The following is a 25,482-nucleotide window of genomic DNA, read 5'->3' as shown; positions in this document are numbered from 1 at the left end:
ACCGGTGGTAGAGATGAACCAGGAAATTACAGACTGGTGAGTCTCATGTCAGTGGTAGGGAAACTATTGGAGAAAATTCTGAAGGAGAGAATTAATCTCCACTTGGAAAGGCATGGGTTGATTATGGATGAGCACAGTAAGAAGTCTCACAACACCAGGTTAAAGTCCAACAGGTTTATTTGGTAGCAAATATTTGCTACCAAATAAACCTGTTGGACTTTAACCTGGTGTTGTGAGACTTCTTACTGTGCTTACCCCAGTCCAACGCCGGCATCTCCACATCTTGATTATGGATAGTCAGCACGGCTTTGTCAAATTTGATAGAATTTTTTGAAAAAGTGATGGAGTGTGTAGGTGAGGGAAGTGCAGTTGATGTCGTTTATAGGGATTTCAACAAGGCTCCACATGGGAGATGAATCGAGAAGTTTAAAGTACTCGGAATTCAGGGAAACCTGGCGAGATGGATTCAAAGCTGGTTTACTAATAGGAAACAAAGGGTAGTGTTAGAGGCTGCTTTAATGACTGGAGGCCGGTGTCCAGTGAGGTACGACAAGGGTCCCTTATTGTTTGTTATATACATAAATGATGTAGATGAGAATGTGTGGGGAATGATAAGCAAGTCTGTAGATGACACCAAGAAGTGAGAGAGGAGTTGAATAAAGATGTTGAATCTGTGTGCTGACTGGAGTTTGAAGCAAAGGAAAATGTGGTTGTTTTGCAGAAGGTGAAATGTTCAGGAAGTGTAAAATATGGAACGCTTCACGAATTTGCGTGTCATCCTTGCGCAGGGGCCATGCTAATCTTCTCTGTATCGTTCCAATTTTAGTATATGTGCTGCCGAAGCGAGCACGATACATAGGGCTGTCTGAATAGCTTATAAATGATCCAATCCGCCTACACTTTATAGTCGTATTATGTGGGTTTTATTGCATCATATTTTCTGATGTTACTTTCGCGGTTATGCTTATTATCAGGAACCCCAAAGTTCCGTTGTTTCGTTTTGTAACTGCAGTACTGATATCGGACGTCAAGATATGAGTTTTTGGTGCGGATCTAAATGCAGATAAGGAAGGTGGGCGGGGCTTTAGTCCCAGTCTGAGTCGCTCGGTGGGCGGGGCTTGTTGCTGGGCTGGGTGGGCGGGGCCTGTTGCTAGGCTAGGCTGGGCGGGCGGGCCTGTTGCTAGGCTAGGCTGAGCGGGCGAAGCTTGTTGCGAGGCTCGGCCTGGCATGTTGCTGGGCAGGGTGGGCGGGGTTGTTGCTGGACCGGGGGCTAGGTGGGCGGGGCCTGTTGCTGGGTTGGTGGGCGGGGCCTGTTTCTGGGCTGGGTTGGGTGGGGAGGGCCCGTTGCTGGGTTGGTGGGCGGGACTTGTTGCTGGGCTGGGCGGGTGCCTGTTGTTTGGGCTCGGTGTTCGGGCCTTGTTGCTAGGCCGGGTGGGCGGGGCCTGTTGCTGGGTTGGTGGGCGGGGCCTGTTTCTGGGCTGGGTTGGGTGGGGAGGGCCCGTTGCTGGGTTGGGGGGCGGGACTTGTTGCTGGGCTGGGCGGGGGCCTGTTGTTTGGGCTCGGTGTTCGGGACTTGTTGCTAGGCTGGGTGGGCGGGACTTGTTACTAGGCTGGGTGGGCGGGGCCTGTTGCTGGGCTGGGCCGGGTGGGCGGGGCCTGTTGTTGGACTGGGTGGGCAGGCTTTGTACTCCAGCTTGTTGAGTGAAGCTCACCTTTGGCCCAGGCCCTCCCAGCCACTGCAGGCCTTTTGCAGCAGGTCCTCTACACTCACCAAAGACTTAACATCCCTCCTGAAATATGCAGTCCAGCTGAGAATTAATCAGTGTTTCATAAAGATTTAGCATAACTCCCTTGTTTTTCTGTTCTCCTCCATCAATTCAAAAATTCTTCATTGTTTTTATTAAGTTTATTCATGTCACAAGTAGATTTACATTAACACTGCAATCAAGTTACCCCCGGTCACCACACTCCGGCACCTGTTCGGGTACACAAAGAGAATTTAGCATGGTCAGTGCACCTAACCAGCATGTCTTTCAGACTGTGGGAGGAAACCAGAGCACCCGGAGGAAACCCACGCAGACACGGGGAGAATGTGCAGAATCCGCACAGACAGTGACCCAAAGCCAGGAATCGAACCCGGATCCCTTGCGCAGTGAGGCAGCAGTCCTAACTACTGTGCCAGCCTGCAAATCAGGGTGGCATGGTGACACAGTGGTTAACACTGTTGCCTCACAGCACCAGGGACCTGGGTTTGGTTTCCCCTTGGGTCACTGTGTGGAGTTTGTACATTCTCCCCGTGTCTGTGTGAGTTTCCTCTGGGTGCTCTGGTTTCCTCCCACAGTCCAAAGATGTGTAGGTTAGGCAGATTGGCTATGCTAAATTGCCCCTTAGAGTCAGGGGGACTAACTAGGGTAAATGCATGGGGTCATGGGGATGGGGCCTGGGTGGGATTGTGGTCAGTGCAGACTCAATGGGCTGAATGTTCTCCTTCTGCACTATAGAATTCTATAACTCTATAGCACGGCCAATGCACCTAACCAGCACGCCTTTTGGACATGCTTCTTGATGGACCGAATGGTCACCTTTAATGCTGAGTATGATTTTTAAATTGCCTTCTCAACCTGCCTACTATCTTCAAGAATTTGTGTGCGCTCACTCCCACAGCTCCACACCCCATTTAAAATTGTGCCTTACCTTCTTCTCATCAAAATATTTATCATCTTTTCTGTTAAAATTTCAGGAGTCTGCCTATTTTTCCTCCTGAAGTTTGTTATTTTCTCATCACTTACCATATTTTACTGTTCCCTCTCACCTGCAACTTTGAAATTATTGCCCTGTATATCCAAGTTCAGGTCATTGACAATTGTCAGAAAGGGCAGTGACCCTCACACCAATCCCTGGGGATATCGATGCACTTCAGACTACAAAAGCATTTCCTCATTGTTCCCTGTCGCTGCGCCAATCTTGTATCCACGCAGCCACTGTCTCTTCAATCCCATAGACTTTACTCTTGCTGACAAGTCAATGTGGTACTGTACTTTGTCAAGCGCCTTTTGAAAGTCCATATACAGGACAAAAATCATAATCTTATCCACCTTTTTGGTTGCAATAAATAGTTGATCAAACATAGCTCACCTTTAACAAACTCATGCTGATATATTTCCAAATGCCAATTAATTTTGTTTCAGATGATCCTCTCTAGAGGCTTCCCCACTATTGAAATTGGGCTGCAGTTGGTGAGCGTAGTACCTTCCTCCTTCAGCTCTGACCCAGCCATTTCCCCACATCTCAGCACGAGTCTCACACTTCTTCATACCCATTCCCCCCACCCACCCCCCTTGTGTTGTTCTCATTGTCTCCTGCTCTTTACTGAGTGATGGGCTGTTTAGAAGACTTGAAGTGTGTCCAGGGAGTGCAGAGCCTTGAGGAGGTAACTGTTAGTAAGCTAACAATGGAACAATTGCAAAGTAAAAACAAGGCATTTGATATTAAACTAAATACCACCATTTTTATTTTTCCAAGGAAAGTGCCTTAGACCTGTCCATGGAGCCAGCAATTAGTCACAGAATCACAACTGTTACAGCACAGGAGGCCATTTGGTCCACAATGTCTGCACTAGCTCTCTGAGTAACTCACCTAGTTCCATGTCCCTGCCTTTTTCCCATCCCTTTCCCTGTAACCATGCACATGAGAGAGAAGGGATGAATGTGGCATTCGGAAGGACTGCATTTTTCACTACAGCCCTAAAAGGAATGATCAAGAATACTGCTTTTGGGATAGATTATTTGCTCTGATGGAAGAAACACTTCTGCAAAAATGAAAGTGCTTCCAGAGCCTGAAACCTCCAGTGGTGTGTGGAGGGTGCATCGTATAGAATAAAATTGTTAGTGACTGGTGTCATTCCACAGAAACCATCATCCTGATCATTTCTCAGAACATCTGAGATGATAACAGCATTTGTTTGTGTTTAACTGGTTTCAGAACTAAGTTATTAAAGTTGAGGTAAGCAGAGGTTACGTATTCATAACTGTTTCAAAGTACACATGCATTCTCAATATTTGAAAAGTTTTCATCTTGCATCCCCGTGTACTAAGTGGTTAAAGCCATTGTTACCATATTTTTCACCCAACCCTGAGGTTAACCTTTTTGGGCCTGCTTGTCTAGCTTCTTGCTAGGTTTATTTTCCATGATGTCACAATTGCCGCAGGTTGCTAGTTCAATCCACATTACGAATACTAAACAATGGCAATTGTCAAGACATCTATATCTTTGCTAGACAAAAACTGTTTATCAATATACAAGGCAACCTCATAGCTATCCTCATTGCTTACTTGTGTCCTTTTTGGACACGACATTGAATTAGGATTCCCTCATCAATTTATTTAGCCAGATGTAAAAGATCCCATGTAAAGAAGAGGGAACTCTGCAAGTATACCGGCCAAAAGTAATTGGCTTTTTGTGTGTATGGAATTTTGTGTGAGCATGGTTGGCACAGTGACTGATTTTCACAAGTAACTCATTCATTGTGAAGGGCTTTGAGGAAGTTCTTGCTTGACTATAGGACATCATATAAGACACTTGTGTACTCAAGCCATCTGCCAAGATCTTTATCAGTAAATTGGGGTTTGTATTGTGCCCACGTGTCACTCAGGAGTTGTGTACTCTGCAGTTACGTACATACGAACTAAGAGCAGAAGGAGGCCATTTGGCCCCTTGAGTCTGCTCTGCCATTCCATAAGATCATGGCTGATCTGTTTGTGTTTCTAATTCCACATTCCCATTACCCCCAATAACCTTTGATCCCCTTGCCTAACAAGAGTAAGTGGTATTCATCAACAGCACAATATTTCTAACAGTTAAGCATGGGTTAAATAGTATTACAGAGTGTACTTTTGAATTGGATTCAAAGCTCATGGTAAAGCTGCACATGCATCATAATGTGGTCTAAGAGATACGGGGCTGTATTCTCCAGCTGTGCTCGCCCCAAGGCCAGAAAATCCCACCCATGGTCAACAGACCTTTGCATGGTCCATGTCCCGCCCACTACAATTCCCGTGGTGGGTGGGACGGGAAACTCCCAGCCACTGTTTTATGCATTGTTTGTCTGCTACGGAATTTTCCCCCCTTTCCCCGTTTTTCTGCCTGAAATTTTCAGACCAAGATCACCAAAACATCAAGGGATCTCAGCAAATAGTAGAAATGGCTTAAGGGGTTGAATGGCTTACTTCCATTCTTAAAACCCAATTCTGTTCCAGATTTTGTGTTATTAAGTAATACTAACATTTCCACACACGTCTTGAGAAATGTTCATCAATATTGCATTCAACAGGTGAGGCCACACCTGGTATTGTGCGCAGTTTTGGTGTCCTCATCGGAGGAAGGATGTCCTTGCTATAGAGGAAGTACAACGAAGGTTTACCAGGCTGATTTCTGGGATGGCAGGTCTGTCATATGAGGAGAGACTAAGTCTGTTAGGATTGTAATCATTGGTGTTTAGAAGAGTGAGAGGGGATCTCATAGAAACTTATAAAATTCTAACAGGATTAGACAGGGTGGATTCAGAAAGAATGTCCCCGATAGCGAGTGAGTCCAGAACTAGGGGTCATAGTTTGAGGATAAGGGGTAAACATGAGATGAGGATAAATTTCTTCACCCAGGGAGTGGTGAATGTATGGAATTCACTATCACAGAAAATAGTTGGGGCCAAAACATCGGGTGATTTCAAGAAGAAATTAGATATAGCTCTTGGGGCTAAAGGGATAGGAGGATGAAGTGGGGACCTGGATATTGAATTTGGTGGTCAGCCACAATCATAATGAATGGTGGAGCAGGCTGGAAGGGCCGAATGGCCGACTCCTGCTTCTAGTTTCTATTCCTAATGTACGATTATAAAACAGCTTGGAGTTGGGAAGCCAGGTATCAAACTGCAAATAGTCCACCTATATATGTCTATGTTTCTTTTCCCAGCTGATGTTTTCGGTACTGCGTGTACGTGAAGTACTCTAAGTGCTGTGCCACAACGCTCGCACTCCCTCTGGTGTGGAAGCACAATTATACATGCAAGATTGTTGCAGGGATTAAAGCGGAGAGGGGAATCACATTAAAAAAGTGGAAGTCGGGCTTCATGCCGTCAAATTGGATTCATACACAAATTCAAATTCAGACCTAGAGCCACTTTCACCACAATACTTTGCTTAGAAAGGAAGATAATCAGTACAACTTTTCCAACATGCTTTTCGTGGTAATTTCTTGTGTTTTCTCCGGGTTAATGTCGGTGCTGTCAATAGGTTGCATTAGTTTTGTCTTAGAAAAGTTAACATTTTCCAGACAAGAAAAGTCTCTGAAGCATCATTTGTAAACAGCCAATACTTTAAAGCCATCCGAAAAAGGATGCCCCTAACAAAACTGCTTGCTCTGAAAAAAAAGAGTTCCTCGATTCGGAGAATAAATACAGTTTGCAGTCAATGAGCTGTAGAAACAGTAAGTTCTTTAGAACTGGTCTCCAAGCAGTTTGGTCCAAGAACCGCGAGAGCTTCCAGATTCAAGGCCTCAGAACTGTCCTCGGGTGTAAGGAGGCCTGGTAAATTTGAGTCCACACAGTTTAGCCAAAAGTTTGCACAGCTCGCGTGATAGCGACATCCATTGTGAAGAACTGAATTTTCTGCGTCATTCAAGTCCTGTCGGAACAGAATGAGAGAGCAAAATGTTTTTGTTAAGTGAAAGGCAGTATACATACTTTTAAAAGGATCCAGGATAATAATTTGCAAACCTTACTGATCCATTGGGTGGAATTTTCCTGTCCCGCCCGCATTGGGAATCAGAGCAGGCGGGACATGATCCATGAGGGGAGATGATGGCCTAATGGTATTATCGCTAAACTATTAATTCAGAAACTCAGCTAATGTTCTGAGGACCCAGGTTCGAATCCTACCATGCAAGATGGTGGAATTTGAATTCAATAAAAAATATCTGGAACAAAGGATCTACTGATGACCATGAAACCATTGTCGATTGTTGGAAAAAACCCATCTGGTTCGCTAATATCCTTTAGGGAAGGAAATCTGCCATCCTGGTCTGGCCTACATGTGACTCCAGAGCCACAGCAATGTGGTTCACTCTCAACTGCCCTCCAAGGGCAACTAGAGATGGGCAATAAGTACTGGCCAATCAGTGATGCCCATGTCTCACAAATGAATTTAAAAAATGGTCCATTGACCTCGGGTGGGATTTCCCGATCTTGGGACAAGCGCAGCCAGAAAATCCCACCTATGATGTGGGAGACCCACATTTCCTTGTGCCAAATAAGATACAACAGGTGGGATTTTCTGACCATGCTCGCCCCGAAACTGGAAAATCCCACCCGAGGTCAATGGACCTTTCCACGCTCCTCCCCTCACCTGCTTCGATTCCCATGGGAAAATTCGCCCCAATGTGTTATCAATGTTCCAAAACTTTAAAATCCATCCAGGGCACATCCAGGAGAGTTTGCACATTGGTGTGATCCGAGGCAGGTACGTTTTATGAAATGGTCAAAGCCAATTGCCAAATCCATTTGGTCTCAAAACATGTACTGTCACACAGGGTTGAGCTATGATCAGTTTCTACTAAAATTGTCAATCCTTGATCTGACTTTCAAGAAAAGATTGGGAAATAAATATTCCAGGGTACACAACATTTCCAAACAAGAACGAGGCAGACAGAATGGAAAAGGAGGAGTAGCCCTGGTAGTAAAGGATGACGTAAGGACATCAATGAGAAAGGATCTTGGCTCAGAAGATCAGGAAGTAGAATTTCTTTGGAGTGGAGTTTAGTAATAACAAGGGTCAGAAAAAGTTGATGGGAGTAGTATATAGGCCCCCTAACTCCGGTTATATTGCTGGACAGGGTATTAGATGAGAAATAATTGGAACTCGTAATAAAGGCAAGGTAATAATGGGGGACTTTAATCTTCACATGGACAAATCAAAGCAGCAAAGGTAATGTGGAAAATTAGTTAGTAGAATACATTTGCAACAGTTACCTGGAACTATATGGTAATGAACCAACTAAGGATAAAGCTATTTCAAAGCCAGTATTACACAATGAGGGAGTGTTAATTAGTAATCTCATTGTAAAAAAAAACTCTGCTGGGAAATAATGATCAGGACATAATTATATTCGTCTTAAGTTAGAAAGTGACATACTCCAGTTCCAAACAAGAACCTTAAAACATAAAACCTGGTGAGGAGAGAGCAGGTAATAAATATACATGGGAAACATTTAAAGAAACAATTCAAAATCTTTAATACATTCCATTAAAAAACAAAAACTGAGCAAGAAAGATACATCTGTGTCTTAAGATTTGTACAAGAGTGAAATTAATTGGATTAAAACAAGAGGTTTCTAACATTGCAAAGAGTTTTAGAAACCAGAAAAGGGCAATGAAAGAGCTAATAAAAAAGGCAACTAGAATGAGAATAAATTAGTCATGAATATAAAAACAGACTGTAAGCCCTTTTACCAGTATATAAAAAAGGAGAGTAGCTAAAGTAAACATCAGTCCCTTAGAGGCAGAGACTGGAGAAATTATCATGGGGCATGAGGAGATTAGAACAATGTTAAACACATATTTTGTATCTTTATTTATTAGTCTCACAAGTAGAGTTGAATAATTTAAGATTGAGGGGAGGAGAAGAAGGAATTTCTTCACCCAGATGCTTGTGAACATTTGGAATGATCTACCCCAGAGGATTGTAATTCTCAATCCCCGAATGTATTCCAGACGCAGATTGATAGATTTTGATCTCTCGGGATGGGGGGAATCAAGGGATTTTGGGGGGGGCGGGGGGGGGGGGGGGGGGCAGGAAAATGGAGGTTAAGTTGAAGATTAGCTCTGATCATGTTGAATGGCAGACCACTCAAAAAAGTTAAGTCAAAGTTCATTTATTAGCCACAAGGAAGGCTTACATTAACACTGCAATGAAGTTACTGTGAAATTCCCCTAGTCGCCACAGTCTGGCACCTGGGTCAATGCACCTAACCAGCATGTTGGAGTAAACCCACGCAGACACATGCAAACTCTACACAGTGACCCAAGCCAGGAATTGAACCAGGGTCCCTGGCGCTGTGAGGCAGCAATGATAACCACTGTGCTACCGTGCCATACCATGTCCAGTGTCTAAATATTCTCCTCCTGCTCTTATTTCTTATGTTCTTAAAATACATGGAAAAAGAAAATCATTTATACTTGCATTCGGCTCATTCAGTGTTCTGAGCAGACACACTCCGCAGGTTTCATTCTGAGTACTTCCTGAAGCAGTCACAGCTGAACAGTCAAGGGTGGATTCAGCAGGCTATAGATTCGGAAAATAAAAATCTCCCGTTAACCAGAAAATCCACACATATCAACCAAAAAAAAAAGAATATTGGCTGATATCTTGTACTGGAGTGGAGGACGTAAATTGCATGCCAAAATGTGGAAATAAACTTAACCAATGCATCAGTCATCAAACACACTTTCTATAAAAATGATCTTGTTAAATTTTTTTAAAACTATTGCAGATGGCATTCTACGAGATGCCACCAGATGGCAGACTGCACAAATTGTTCAAAATGTGATAAATGCACTAAGCGCTGGGCTGATGGGACTAGTTCTGATGAAGCTTCACATCTGAAATGATCAGTTTCAACTTAATATTCTGCAGATCCAGCCTTTTAGGGTAGAAGGGCAGACTTACATGCCATGGCTGTGAATGCTTTAAGATGTGGAGATGCCGGCGTTGGACTGGGGTAAACACAGTAAGAAGTTTAACAACACCAGGTTAAAGTCCAACAGGTTTATTTGGTAGCAAAAGCCACACAAGCTTTCGAGGCTCTGAGCCCCTTCTTCAGGTGAGTGGGAATTCTGTTCACAAACAGAACTTATAAGACACAGACTCAATTTACATGAATAATGGTTGGAATGCGAATACTTACAACTAATCCAGTCTTTAAGAAACAAAACAATGGGAGTGGGGAGAGCATCAAGACAGGCTAAAAAGATGTGTATTGTCTCCAGACAAGACAGCCGGTGAAACTCTGCAGGTCCACGCAACTGTGGGAGTTACAAATAGTGTGACATAAATTCTGATTCTAGGATCGCATGATAAAGACTCAGGAGGAAAAAAGCAGAAATATTTATGTGAAATAGTGTGACATAAACCCAATATCCCGGTTGAGGCCGTCCTTGTGTGTGCGGAACCTGGCTATCAGTTTCTGCTCCGCGACTCTGCGCTGTCGTGTGTCGCGAAGGCCGCCTTGGAGAACGCTTACCCGAATATCAGAGGCCGAATGCCCGTGACCGCTGAAGTGCTCCCCAACAGGAAGAGAACAGTCTTGCCTGGTGATTGTCCACCTGGTGGACAATCACCAGGCAAGACTGTTCTCTTCCTGTTGGGGAGCACTTCAGCGGTCACGGGCATTCGGCCTCTGATATTCGGGTAAGCGTTCTCCAAGGCGGCCTTCGCGACACACGACAGCGCAGAGTCGCGGAGCAGAAACTGATAGCCAGGTTCCGCACACACAAGGACGGCCTCAACCGGGATATTGGGTTTATGTCACACTATTTCACATAAATATTTCTGCTTTTTTCCTCCTGAGTCTTTATCATGCGATCCTAGAATCAGAATTTATGTCACACTATTTGTAACTCCCACAGTTGCGTGGACCTGCAGAGTTTCACCGGCTGTCTTGTCTGGAGACAATACACATCTTTTTAGCCTGTCTTGATGCTCTCCCCACTCCCATTGTTTTGTTTCTTAAAGACTGGATTAGTTGTAAGTATTCGCATTCCAACCATTATTCATGTAAATTGAGTCTGTGTCTTATAAGTTCTGTTTGTGAACAGAATTCCCACTCACCTGAAGAAGGGGCTCAGAGCCTCGAAAGCTTGTGTGGCTTTTGCTACCAAATAAACCTGTTGGACTTTAACCTGGTGTTGTTAAACTTCTTACAATGCTTTAAGAGTCAGAATCCTGATTAATCCTATTAACACAACCTCTACTTCCTTTCTCCTAAAACACTTCCACATTCAGATTGGTCAAATATTTGCACTCCTTTTTATAATGTCAGATTTGCACGCAGCCATTCAAACATAACCCTTCGTCAAGACAGATTTACATTGATTGGACCACCATTTGCTGTACAACACTACCAGTAAGTTTCACAGTGTCATAGAGTCATAGAGGTATACAGAAAGAAGTCTCACAACACCAGGTTAAAGTCCAACAGATTTATTTAGTATCAGAAGCTTTCGGAGCACTGCACCTTCATTAGGTGAGTGTTCATCACTCACCTGATGAAGGAGCAGCGCTCCAAAAGCTTGTGATACCAAGTAAACCCATTGGACTTTAACCTGGTGTTGTGAGACATGTTACTGTGCCCACCCCAGTCCAACACCGGCATCTCCACAAGAGAGGAACTTTAAAGCATGGAAACAGGCCCTTCGGCCCAACTTGCCCATGCCGCCCAGTTATTGCCATTAAGTTAGTGCTGGAATTGGACTAGCTTCTCTTTGTCGGGTAGCTTCAGACTGCCAAAAGATGTTCTGCAAATGCTCAACAGGATCAAGCAGAAGTGGAACTTATGGAGCCAAAAGAGAAAATGCTGGAAAATCTCAGCAGGTCTGGCAGCATCTGTAAGGAGAGAAAATAACTGACGTTTCGAGTCCCAATGACTCTTTTAGCTTTGACAAACATTAACAAGTGTGTCAGCTCTTTTCTCTCCTTACAGATGCTGCCAGACCTGCTGAGATTTTCCAGCATTTTCTCTTTTGGTTTCAGATTCCAGCATCTGCGGTAATTTGCTTTTATCCAGTGTGGGAATTGTGCAGATTTTCTTGTAAAAATATTTGTTCACCCGTGTGCTGCGAAATACTGACAGCGTATGCTGGGCCAGACTACAGACAGGATAAGCCATCTGGTTCACTAATGTCCTTTGGGAAGGAAATCTGCCATCCTTACCTGGTCTGGCCTACATGTGACTCCAGGCCCACAGCAATGTGGGTGACCCCTGACCGCTTTCTCAAGGGCATTTAGGGATGGGCAACTCGGCACCCATATCCCATGAACCAACAGAGAAAAGAACAAACAGCACTCCAGTGACAGGCGACTTTCGCAAAGTGTAAACGTCCCCAAAACAACTTTTGACTTTATAATTTTAAAAAACCAGAAAATGTTGGAAAGACTCAGCAGATCTGGCAGCATCTGCGGAGAGAGAAAGTGTTAACGTTTCGAGTCCACATGACTCGTCACATGGACTTGAAATATTGACTCTGTTTCTCTCTCCGTAGATGCTGCCAGACCTGCTGAGATTTTCCACAATTTTCTGTTTTTATTTCAGATTTCCAGCACCCGCAGAATTTAGCCTTTACATTTAGCCTTGCAGTGGTGTTGCTCATTTTTATCCCTCATTGTGCACTACTTGTCAGACAAAGGCCTGCGTTCCACACAGAAGATACCAATCTGTTTATTCATCCTGTAGGGCAGGACCCTCGGGATATATTTCGCTCCTTCTTCTGGAGTCCTCTCATGCTAGTTCACCCCGACAGGAAAAGGGAAAGCAGGCCCCATAACTCAGTTTCTGTCCGGGTTTTAAGAGAGGAGATGGGATAAAAAGCCGTGATATCCCAACCTTGGATTTTAAAGGCTTGTGGATTAAAGAGGGAAGGAAGGCCAATCCGTCATCTAAACATTATGTCCTCAGGAATTAAAGTAACCAAAAATATTGCGTAGTTAATTTTAGGAAGGTCAGGGTTGTGGCAGGAGTTTGCGCCAAGGTTGCTATGGGATATGGAAATTTTATCATCTATCTATTCATAGTATTGACATTTCTCTACATTGATACATTACTTGTTGTAACCAATAGCAGCCAGTTTATCCCATAACTCTTTGATTTGATTTATTATTGTCACACGTATTAGCATAGTGAAAAGTATTGTTTCTTGCGCACTATACAGGCAAAGCATACCGTTCATAGAGAAGGAAAGGAGACAGCACAGAATGTAGTGTTACAGTTATAGCTAAGGTGTAGAAAAAGATCAACTTAATGTGAGGTAGGTCCATTCAAAAGTCTGGCGACAGCAGGGAAGAAGCTGTTCTTGAGTCAGTTGGTACATGACCTCGGACTTTTGTATCTTTTTCCTGACGGAAGAAGGTGGGAGATAGTATGTCCGGGGTGCCTGGAGTTAACTCGGTTTCCATTTCTCATGATAAACATGATAAAAATCTGTTTGCTCTGCCTTGCCCCTTTCGTGAATTTCTGAAATGCAGTGCGACCCGTCCATTTCACTTGAACAGCAGCTGTGATGAAAATGAAGCCACCTGCAGCCATAATGTTCTGTACTTGCCTACCTGCCTACCACAGTGGCACGGTGGTTAGCCCTGCTGCCTCACAGTGGCAGGGATCCAGGTTCGATTCCCGGCTTGGGTTACTGTCTGTGCGGAGTCTGCACGGTCTCCCCGTGTCCGCGTGGGTTTCCTCCGGATGCTCTGGTTTTCTCCCACAGCCTGAAGCAGCGCTCCAAAAGCTTGTGATTCCAAATAAACCTGTTGGACTTTAACCTGGTGTTGTGAGACTTCTTACTGTGCCCACCCCAGTCCAACGCCGGATCTCCACATCATGATTAGTTGCATTGGCCATGCTAAATTCTCTCTGTGTGCCTGAACAGGCGTCGGAGTGTGGTGACTGGGGGATTTTCACAGTAACTTCATTGCAGTGTTAATGCAAGCCTACTTGTGACACAAATAAATAAACTTTAAAAACTAAAGATTAGAATCAACACCCTCTGGCCGCAAGCCTATGCTGAAGGCAAAGGAAGATGTATAAAGGGCAAAAATGTGAAAAAGCAGAGTGCTGGAAGCCCACCTCAGACCCAGTTGATTGACCTTAAAGATGGGTCTTTTTCTAAATGGAGGTCAGTCACCAGTGGAGTGCCCCAGGGATCTGTTCTGGGACCCTTGCTGTTTGTCATTTTCATAAATGACCTTGATGAGGAAGTGGAGGGATGGGTTGGTAAGTTTGCCGACGACACAAAGGTTGGTGGGGTTGTGGATAGTCTGGAGGGATGTCAGAAGTTACAGAGGGACATAGATAGAATGCAAGACTGAGTGGAGAAGTGGCAGATGGACTTCAACCCAGATAAATGCGTAGTGGTCCATTTTGGCAAGTCAAATGGGATGAAGGAGTACAATATTAAGGGAAAGACTCTTAGTACTGTAGAGGATCAGAAGGACCTTAGGGTCCGGGTCCATAGGACTCTGAAATCGGCCCCGCAGGTGGAGGAGGTGGTTAAGAAGGCGTATGGTGTGCTGGCCTTTATCAATCGAGGGATTGAGTTTAGGAGTCCGGGGATAATGATGCAGCTATATAAGACCCTCGTCAGACCCCACTTGGAGTACTGTGCTCTGTTCTGGTCGCCTCATTACAGGAAGGATGTGGAAATGATTGAAAGGGTGCAGAAGAGATTTACAAGGATGTTGCCTGGATTGAGTGGCATGCCTTATGAGGATAGGCTGAGGGAGCTCGGTCTTTTCTCCTTGGAGAGACGTAGGATGAGAGGAGACCTAATAGAGATATATAAGATGTTGAGAGGCATAGATCGGGTGGACTCTCAGAGGCTTTTTCCCAGGGTGGAAATGGCTGCTACGAGAGGACACAGGTTTAAGGTGCTGGGGGGTAGGTACAGAGGAAATGTTAGGGGGAAGTTTTTCACACAGAGGGTGGTGGGCGAGTGGAATCGGCTGCTGTCAGTGGTGGTGGAGGCAAACTCAATAGGGACTTTTAAGAGACTCCTGGATGAGTACATAGGACTTAATAGGATGGAGGGTTATAGGTAGGCCTAGAAGGTAGGGATATGTTCGCCACAACTTGTGGGGCCGAAGGGCCTGTTTGTGCTGTAGTTTTTCTATGTTTCTAAACTGGACTGGCAGTCAGAGTATTATTGTAATAGCTGACTCCTCCCTCCCCGCTGAAGCCTGTTGCTCCTTGTCCCTGTACTGAGGCACACACTGGAGATCAAACCTGGAGATTTCAGATCTATATGGTTCAGCAAGACTTACTGTCTTTAACCAGATGAATCATCAAGGAACTCAACATTTCCACATTAATATCAAGCAGCATTCCCACTCTTGATCACCATCTAGTGACTCCTGCTGGAAGTGCATGTGTATGGAGACATTGGGTTCGGCTGTGATGTCCCCTCCCCCACCCACCGTGTCCATCCAACTGTCTAAATTGGCCGTCAAGGTTCACAAGACCAAGTATCCATCAAAAATATCCTAATAAAAGGAGTCAGGAGGCAAGAGGATAAAATAAATATTGCAGGCCCAGCCAGTTCACTGTCACGGCCACAGTCTCTGGAGTACCTAAAGTAAAAGTTAAAGTTTAGTTATTAGTCACAAGTAGGCTTACATTAACACTGCAATGAAGTTACTGTGAAAACCCCCTAGTTGCCACACTCCGGCATCTGTTCGGGTACACGGAGGGAGAATTTAGCATGGCCAATGCCCCTAACCAGCACGTCTTTCAGACTGTGGAAGGAAACTGGAGCACCCGGAGGAAACCCACGCAGACACGGGGAGAACGTGCAGACTCTGCACAGATAGTGACCCAAGCCGGGAATTGAACCCGGGTCCCTGGCGCTGAGAGACAGCAGTGCTAACCACTGTGCCACAGCGCCACCCCGTGCTGCCTATCTCATTGTTCCATTAGTGATTCTACCATTTTTAACTTTATATTACTGTACTGCTGGTGGAAGAAGCATTGTGCTATAACGAGGATTTTAACCTCTCTCCTTCAAATTAGTTGCACAGTGGGTAATTCGTACTCAAATATAAGACCAGTTTGACTTGTCCCAATGTAAGTACCGTGGAGTCAGTAATTCAATCTTTGCTTCTTCACTGAGGGCCTGAAACAGGAGTTTGTGTAGACACCAACTCAGGGTACTGGAGGTAAATAATGACTTTGGAAAATGAAACTGGGCACATTCTGAAAAATATCCATAAATAATCAGGGTCCATAATCAGCAACATAATATTCATCCATGGAAAGATGCACAATCAGCAAGAAGCCTTCCGTAAACTTGTAGTTATTTGCATTTTAGAAATTTTATCTTACAATGTCTACTTTACAGTTACAGCTTGATCCACTCCTCTTTTAATAATTGGACATCTTCATCTTTGTTCATTCTAAACGTGGAGGATTCACAATTAAATATCAGGCCACATGCACACTCCACACTACCAATGCTTAAAAAGTGTTTTCGAATGAGACCATCTTCTTATCAATATCTTCAGCAGGTCAAAATGTAGTGCTTCAAACAAATTGATAAAAAAGTGCAATAAATGATTTTATTAAAATAGCAAAGCAGTATCATTTAAACACACTTATAGTACAGCCACCAACAGGGATTTCTCGCATTAACTTACCAGCATCCGTAACACAGAGGGGCTAAATGAGATGAAAGCCTGCAGATTGTTCCAGATTATCTCAATGTCCCTCAGACTACGCTGAAGTGTTTCGTTGCTAATATTTAGAGTTTTCATTCCACCTTCCACTCTCTTTGCCACACGGTACACCTCAGTAACACCTGGGAAATACAACCAAAAAAGAATTATGAGCGGCACGGTAGCACAGTGGTTAGCACTGCTGCTACACAGCTCCAGGGACCTGGGTTCGAATCCCAGCTCGGGTCACTGTCTGTGTGGAGTTTGCACATTCTCCCTGTGTCTGCGTGGGTTTCCTCCGGGTGCTCCGGTTTCCTCCCACAGTCCAAAGATGTGCGGGCTAGGTTGATTGGCCATGCTAAAGTGTCCCGGGATGCATAGGTTAGTGGGTAAATATATAGGGATATGTGGATAGGGCCTGGATGGGATTGTGGTTGGTGCAGACTCGATGAGTTGAATGGGCTCTTTCTGCACTGTAGGATTCTATGATTCTATGAAAATCGGAGTATGATAATGTGCTGTGTGGGCAAACATTCACTTGATATTGCATGGACCTGTCAGTGATCAAAATTTTACCATTTCTTTTCATGATCTATTAAGTTATTATCTTGTTTGTTTATCACAGGCCATCCGCGTTTCACAGCCACTAGAAGAAAATGATGCAGTTTGTTTTGTTACATAATATCCCAGAACAGATGATCTACAATGGGTATCTAAAGGCGTCCAAGCTGTTCAATTTAAGTAAACAATATAGAGTCATAGAGGTTTGCAGCATGGAAGCAGGCCCTTCAGCCCAACTTGTCCATGCCGCACAGTTTTCACCGCTAACCTAGTCCCAATTGCCCGCATTTGGCCCATATCGCTCTATACCAATCTTATCCATGTAACTGTCTAAATGTTTTTAAAAGACAAAATTGTACCTGCCTCTGCTGCTGCCTCTGGCAGCTTGTTCCAGACACTCACCACCCTCTGTGTGGCATCACCCCCGTGTCTAAGGAAGATTAGAAAGTTATGAACAGGTGCCTCTGCAATTTCCACTCACTTCCCTCAGTATCCTCAGATGCATCTCATCAACTTTTAAGAACAGCCTCTTCAATAGCTTCTCCTTATCAATTGTTTTTGTATTCATTCATGGGATGTAGGCTTTGCTGGCTGGGCCAGCATTTATTGCCCATCCCCAATTGACCATCAACTGAGTGGCTTGATAGGCTATTTCAGAGGGCAGTTAAGAGTTAACCACATTGCTGTGGATCTGGAGTCATAAGTAGGCCAAACCAGGTAAGGACAGCAGATTTGCTTCCCAAAAGGACATTAGTGAACCAAATAAGTTTTTAATGAATATTTTAAACCCTTCAAGTGTTTGAACTACATTTTTCTTCCTTGGGAAAGTCAAATGCAAAAGTACTCATTTATAATTGGCCATCCCCCATTCCTCTGTGCGCAAATCCCACATTTGCTCTTTAATCAACTCCACCCTACTTGTTAATTCCTCACCTCACTGTAATTTACTTGCAAGTTTGTACATCTTTCCTAATGGCTGTTGGCCTATGGGCTACATTGAGCAATGCGATCGCACCTTTTTTATTCCTTGGGTCTAGCCAAATAGATTCTGCCCTCGACACCTCTGGAACATCCTCTTTCTCCAGCACTGCAATGTTTTCCTCCATCGATACTGTCGCCTCGCCTCCTTTTCCTGAATGTGCTATTTCCAGGAATATAATCCACAGTCCTGCCCTCCTTTGAGCCAGGCCTCTGTTATTGTCACATCATATTACCACATGACTATCTGTATCTGCAACTCAATCTTATTTACCACACTCAGCACGTTCGCATACATTCAGTGTCATCCTAATTTAAACTTTATTAGTTACTTTTGAAAGCTGACTCCAATTAATTTCCACCCTTCTCTCCCAATATCCTTTGCACTTGGGAATCCCTCTCAGATATTACCTGCATGTGTTTCCTCCGGGTGCTCCGGTTTCCACCCACAGTCTGAAAGACGTGCTGGTTAGGTGCATTGGCCATGCTAAATTCTCCCTCAGTGTACCTGAACAGGCGCCGGAGTGTGGCGACTCGGGGATTTTCACAGTAATTTAATTGCAGTGTTAACGTAAGCCTATTTGTGACACTAATAAATAAACTTTAAACTCCTGGTTCCCACACCCCTGCTAAACTAAATTAAACTCTCCCCAAAAGCACTAGAAAGTCACCCCACAAGGAATTGGTCCTGGCTCTGTTTACATGCAAAATCGATTTCTGTAGTGTAACAGAATGAAGGTGTCTGGAACTAAAACTGCCTGCAAATGAAATAGTTCCATAACCAAAATGGTTGCCTTGCTTCTTGCAATTTTGGGCATTTAAAATTCGTTGATCCATTCAGGTCGCGACAGGACCCATCTCCCCCAGAACGGATCCCAATGCCCCCAGAATCTGAAGCACTCTCCTCCCTGCCCACCTCCCCAGCCACTGCTTTATCTTCTCATTTCTATACTCACTGGAGCGTTGGACTGGGAATAACTGACAATTACTACTTTTGAAGTCCTGCTTGCTAATTCCTCACCCAGCTCCCTAAACTCCGACTGCACGACCACATCCCCCTTTCTACCCACATTGTTGGTACCAACGTGAACCGTGACTGCTGGCTGTTCACCCCCACCCCCCCCTCAGGGGGGTCTGCAGAGAAGATTTTGAGAGGTCTTACTCTAGAGTAAATCAAACGCCCTGTGAATTTGTTTGGATATAGACCTGGTCGACAGCCGAGTTTAAAGAGGTACACATTTAAATTTTGATTGCCCTTTTCAATTTTTCAGCTCAGTTTTTCTGAGCAGTCTGTCTGAAGCCACTGGAAAGATAATAATAAGCCTAGGAGATTCCCTGGATGGTCAGCAGTGAACAATACCCAGTATTCAGAGGCACTGTGCCAGGCTTAAGTGCCTCTTGTGTCTGACAAGGAGGGATAGTTAAGAATGGAACAGCTGTAAATCTGCTATATGTCATTGCTATTGTTTACTTACCCAACTGCTTTTTAACAAATTTGTCTGGCTGTTTGTAGCCTTAAGCCAAATGCTTGTGAAATGTTGCATTCCAAAATCAATAAAGACCTCTTGAGGGCAAGTGATAAAATTAATAAACTGAGGGGTTTTTATTTAATCCCTGGGTTCATAAATTGATGAGATACAGGAGCAGAATTAGGCCATTCGGCCCATTGAGTCTGCTGCGCCATTCAATCATGGCTGATATACTCCTCATCCCCATTTTCCTGCCTTCTCCCCATAACCCTTCAACCCATTACCAATTAAAAATCTGTCTAAGTCCTCCTTAAATTTACTCACTGTCCCAGCATCCACTGCACTTTTGGGTAGCGAATTCCACAGATTCACAACACTTTGGGAGAAGTAGTTTCTCCTCAAATCTGTTTTAAGTTTACTACCCCTTATCCTAAGACTATGACCTCTCGTTCTAGACACAATGATCTAATTACTGGACGGGGAAAAAGCCTACCTTGGTTAATATCTCTGATAGTAATTGAAGCAGCATCACTGAAGAAAATATCTTCAGTAAAACCTCAAACGGACAAGTCTTCACTTTGTTTCCTCGGATCAAAATATATTTTGAGCACAAGTTATTTCACCAGTATTATTGGAGGAGTTAGATGTAAAGTTAACTGCAATTTGTGTTTCCTGTCACCAGAGTTTTCCTGATAATCGCATCCCTCTCCCTCCAAGACTACACTCTAGTGGTCATTCTTCATACAAAAACCTAGACTGCAAATTATGGGTCTATGGATGTTTCTCTGCCAAGCCTGAGCATGTTCACTGCCAACTTTGAGACATATGCTTCTGGTTAGCAAACAGTAGCATTATGTCTGGCCTAGTTTCTCCTCCCTAGTTCAGCAGTTCCAAGGCTAATTGTTCTCTGTCTCCAACAGAGGGATGATCTTACACAACATAGTCTGGCAATCAAATCTGAACATTACTCATCTACTCACTGGTTTGACTGGCTCAGCAGTCAAGGAGCTCAACATGATTGGAGAAAATGGCAGACATAAACTTGGACAAGTATCTCCATAATTCTTCTGCTGCTCAACATGAACAGGACAGTTCAACACTACAAGAGGAAGTTAACATTATATTCAGTCAGAAGGCACCACTTTCTTGATTTGCCTCTTGGATTCTCTCCTATCAAATGTATGATTTTTCTTTCCCTCTCCATTTGGTTACTGGCTGGGCCAACATTTATTGCCCATCCCTAATTTCCCTTGAAGTGAATGGCTTAGATCTAGGACATTTAAGAGTCAACCACATTGCTATGGATCTGGAGTTACATGTAGGGCAGACCAGGTGAGGACGGCAGATTTCCTTCCCTAAAGTAGCAACAATTGGCAATGGTCTCAAGGCCATTCGACTTTTAATTCCAGATTTTTATTGAATTTAAATTTCACCATCTACCATGATGTGTTCAAACCCACGTGCCCAGAGCATTATTATTCCAATAGCCATGCCACTATACCATCCCTAGGACTTCTAGAGTGCAGAAGGAGGTCATTCAACTCTCACCGACTCTCCAAAAGAGCATCCCACCCAGGCCCACTTCCCCTGCCTATTCACCATAGCCTATTCACCATAGCCTATTCACCATAGCCTATTCACCATAGCTAATCCACCTAACCTACACACTTCTGGATTGTGGGAGGAAACTGAACCAACCGGAGGAAACCCATGTAGATATGGGAGAACATGTAGACGCCACACAGAGTCACCTCAGGCCAGAATCAAACCCGGGTCCCTGGCGCTGTGAGGCAGCAGTGCTATGCTAACCACTGTGCTGCCCACTCTACTGGGTTCAAATCGCAACTCTCCCCAACAGGGGCAACAAATCTGCCTTCACGTTGGACTTCTGCTTATTGTTGTACCCAACTATTTGAAAGTCAGCTTAAATTACAAACCTCAGTTCATTAATATTTTACCAGTCCCAAATTACACATTTACTAAGTTTACTGAGGCTTACTTGTCTATAAGTAATAGGATTTATAATCATCTAGAAAGGAACAATTTGATTAGGGATAGTCAATACGGTTTTGTGAAAGGTAGGTCGTGCCTCACAAATCTTATTGAGTTCTTTGAGAAGGTGACCAAAGAGGTGGATGAGGGTAAAGCAGTTGATGTGGTGTATATGGGTTTCAGTAAAGCGTTTGATAAGGTTCCCCAAGGTAGGCTATTGCAGAAAATACGGAGGCATGGGATTGAGGGTGATTTTGCGGTTTGGATCAGAAATTGGCTAGCTGCAAGAAGACAGAGGGTGGTGGTTGATGGGAAATGTTCATCCTGGAGTTCAGTTACTAGTGGTGTACCGCAAGGATCTGTTTTGGGGCCACTGCTGTTTGTCATTTTTATAAATGACCTGGATGAGGGCGTAGAAGGATGGCTTAGTAAATTTGCGGATGACACTAAAGTCGGTGGAGTTGTGGACAGTGCGGAAGGATGTTGCAGGTTACAGAGGGACATAGATAAGCTGCAGAGCTGGGCTGAGAGGTGGCAAATGGAGTTTAGTGCGGAAAAGTGTGAGGTGATTCACTTTGGAAGGAGTAACAAGAATACAGAGTACTGGGCTAATGGTAAGATACTTGGTAGTGTGGATGAGCAGAGAGATCTTGGTGTCCATGTGTATAGATCCCTGAAAGTTGGCACCCAGCTTGATAGGGTTGTTAAGAAGACGTACAGTGTGTTAGCTTTTATTGGTAGAGGGATTGAGTTTCGGAGCCATGATGTCATGTTGCAGCTGTACAAAACTCTGGTGCGGCCGCACTTGGAGTATTGCATACAGTTCTGGTCACTGCATTATAGGAAGGATGTGGAAGCATTGGAAAGGGTGCAGAGGAGATTTACCAGGATGTTGCCTGGTATGGTGGGTAGGTCTTATGAGGAAAGGCTGAGTGACTTGAGGCTGTTTTCGTTAGAGAGAAGAAGGTTAAGAGGTGACTTAATAGAGGCATACAAGATGATCAGAGGATTAGATAGGGTGGACAGTGAGAGCCTTTTTCCTCGGATGGTGATGGCTAGCATGAGGGGACATAGCTTTAAATTGAGGGGTGATAGATATAGGACAGATATCAGAGGTAGGTTCTTTACTCAGAGAGTAGTAAAGGCATGGAATGCCCTGACTGCAACAGTAGTGGACTCGTCAACATTAAGGGCATTTAAATGGTCATTGGATAAACATATGGATGATACTGGAATAGTGTAGGTTAGATGGGTTTTAGATTGGTTTCACTGGTCGGTGCAACATCGAGGGCCAAAGGGCCTGTACTGGGCTGTCATGTTCTATGTTCTATGTTCTATAAAATACCATTCTCTGTAGAATCAAATTTTTTTTAAATTCTTGCCCTCCTAGTTTGAAGCAGTCTTCTTTTCATTAGGGTTCTTACCCCTTCTCCTCCCAAATGATTGCACCAATACCAGACAAGGGAGGGTGTCTATGAGACATGCTCCCAGATCTCTTCCAACAGCACTCAGCCAGCCACCAGGAAGTGCTCAAGAACAGCCCGAGGGTGCTTCAAGGTGCATAGGCAGAGGAGGTGGTCAAGGGCAAGATGATAATCTAAATACAGAAGTAGTTCAGAAAGAGGTTCAGGAAATATGTGGGAAATGTTCTGAAAATTGAATCATAATAGCACGGAAAAGAGTGACCTTGAAAAATTGGGCCTGCACTTCCGCTGTCCACCAATCTTCCATTCATACTAATGAGATTCTTTTGGTTCATTCTCCATTATCCACTGCACACTGCTACTCCTGCCACCTCTGTGCAGCATTGAGCACTGGGGTTGTTGCAGTCTCCATGACAACCTGGGTTTGTTTATCTAGAAGGCGGCAATAGAACTTTCTTTTTTGTTTCAAAAGAATTGCTCAGTCGAAAACAGGATAGGAGAGTTAGTCATGGATCTGAAGAAAGTAAACAGAATCTGAAGCCAGCAAGGCAAAACTCTGAATCACAGAAAAAGTATTGTCTTAAAGTTACAACCGCCAATGGCGATGGCCCCTGCCTCTTTGTATGTAACAAACTTAACGTCTTAAATATTAATTTCTCATTAATGCAGGTGTTCTTTTTTTCCCTCTTAACCCATTCAAAGTTTGAAAGGTTAAGTTAAGGTGAAGAGGGCCCTGAGGTTTATTTGACTGCATTCTTCCAGTGTGCTAACCTTATCATTTTCCTTTTACAGCAACCAGCCCCATCTTTAATTAATCTGCCAATGAAAGAAATAGTTCCAAATATCTGTCCTAAACTTCCATTTTATAATCCTTAATCGACATCCACAGCTTATCAAAGTTTTTTTTTCCATTTCTTTCTCCATCCCATCAAGTATCCTGAATATGTTCCTTGAAAGAGGCAGCATGGTGGCATAGCTGTCTCACAGCGCCAGGGACCCAGGTCCAATTCCGGCCTCGGGTCACTGTCCGTGTGGAGTCTGCACGTTCTCCCCGTGTCTGCGTGGGTTTCCTCCGGGTGCTCCGGTTTCCTCCCACAGTCCAAAGATGTGCCGGTTAGGTTGATTGGCCATATTAAAATTGCCCCGTAGCCAGGGTAAATATGTGGGGTTACAGGGATAAGGCCTGGGTGGGACTGTTACCAGTGTAGTCTCGATGGGCTGAGTGGCCTCCTTCTGCACTGTAGGGATTCTATGATAAAATTGTCTCAGAGACTAACTATGTGAAATTTATCCCTTAATTGGCATTGCGATAAACAACATGATTTTACCATCTGCAGCTAATAACTACAAGCGCTTTCAAAATCCCACTGAATTCCTGCTTGTACAGTCACATATAGGGCGCCAAGAGGACCAGCTTGTGCTGACCCAGCAGCGATACCTTGCTTAGTGACTAAGAAGATCCGTAGGAAAACATGACCAACATGAGGGCTGCTGAGCCAATCCAGCAACAGAGATTGCTGTCTCTTCCCCGATAGCTGAATTTATATAGCAGCAGGAGAGAGACAGTCACTTCACAAAAAATGGGAATGTCAACTTTGAAACAACAACAACTTGCAGTAATATAGCACCTTATACATAGTTAAAATGTCTGTAGGTGTTTCATGTGCCAAGCAACCGAGCCACATGAGATATAATTTTTATTCTATTAGTGTCACAAGTAGGTTTACATTAATACTGTAATTAAGTTACTATGAAAGTCCCCTAGTCGCCACACTCTGGCACCTGTTCAGGTACACTGAGGGAGAATTTAGCATGGCCAATGCACGCCTTTCGGACTGTGGGAGGAAAGAGGAGCACCCGGAGGAAACCCACGCAGAATGTGCAGACTCCGCACAGACAGTGACCCAAGCCAGGAATCGAACCCAGGTCCCTGGCGCCGAGGCAGCAGCGCTAGGCACTGTGCCACCATGGTTTGGAGCAAGGAGAGAGTAGAGGGGAGAGGAGGAGGAGAGGTTTAGGGAGTGAATTTTAAAGCTTAGCTGCCAGACAGCGGAAGGCATGGTCACCAGTGGTACAACAATTAAAATTGGGGACACAGAATCTTGTACTGGAGCAACACAGAGATCACAAAGGGTCATGGGGCAGGAGGAAGCTACAGAGATGGGAGGTGGCGAGGACATGGAGGGATATCAAAACAAGGATGAGAATATTTTTAAAAATATTGCCAAACCTGAAGCCAGTCAGTTATGGAGCTGAGGAATTATGGGTGAACTGGACTTGGTGCAGGTTAGGATATGGAAGTCAAGGTTCAGGATAAGCTCAGGTTTCTCCAGCAAGCAAGATGGGGGGAGGGGGTGGGGGGGTAGTGGTGGGGGGGTGGGGCAGGAGAGCAGTGGAATAGTCAAGTCTGGTGTTAGCAAAGGCATGGATGAGGGTTTCAGTAGCAGGTGAACGGAGACAGGCAAGGTTATTGCTGCTTCTGGGGCAAGTGGAACCAGTGTTAGGAAGTAGATATTGGAAACAGGGCAAGCTCTCTGTGAAAATTTATTGGGTGCTGGAATTTTAAAAAAAAATAGAATCATAGAATCCCGACAGTAT

General features: G+C 44.3%; 1 protein-coding gene and 1 non-coding gene across 4 annotated transcripts in view; both read right to left on the bottom strand.

Annotated features, from left to right (window-relative positions):
• Positions 1-743: 743 nt before the first annotated feature.
• Positions 744-850, bottom strand: LOC144503196 (U6 spliceosomal RNA). The gene has a single exon (XR_013499429.1). It is a non-coding gene; the product is annotated as a U6 spliceosomal RNA (small nuclear RNA).
• A 2,634-nt stretch (positions 851-3,484) lies between these two features.
• LOC144502725 (synergin gamma-like) overlaps positions 3,485-25,482 on the bottom strand; it is a 30,739-nt gene continuing 8,741 nt past the window's right edge. The window contains exons 4-6 of one of the 3 annotated variants that reach the window (XM_078226969.1): positions 16,443-16,603; positions 9,231-9,332; positions 3,485-6,677 (exon numbers count right to left, since the gene is read on the bottom strand). In XM_078226969.1, the coding sequence (XP_078083095.1) occupies positions 6,462-6,677; positions 9,231-9,332; positions 16,443-16,603 (479 nt within the window). In that variant the 3' untranslated portion in view covers positions 3,485-6,461. Of the gene's footprint in view, positions 6,678-9,226; positions 9,333-16,442; positions 16,604-25,482 lie in introns of all 3 variants that reach the window. The other 2 variants (XM_078226971.1, XM_078226970.1) reach the window with 2 other exon arrangements.

This window comes from Mustelus asterias, chromosome 13 (assembly GCF_964213995.1).
Source record: "Mustelus asterias chromosome 13, sMusAst1.hap1.1, whole genome shotgun sequence".
NCBI lineage: Eukaryota > Metazoa > Chordata > Chondrichthyes > Carcharhiniformes > Triakidae > Mustelus > Mustelus asterias.
Note: the sequence above shows the minus strand (reverse complement) of the source record. Positions and strands in the feature narration are given on the sequence as shown.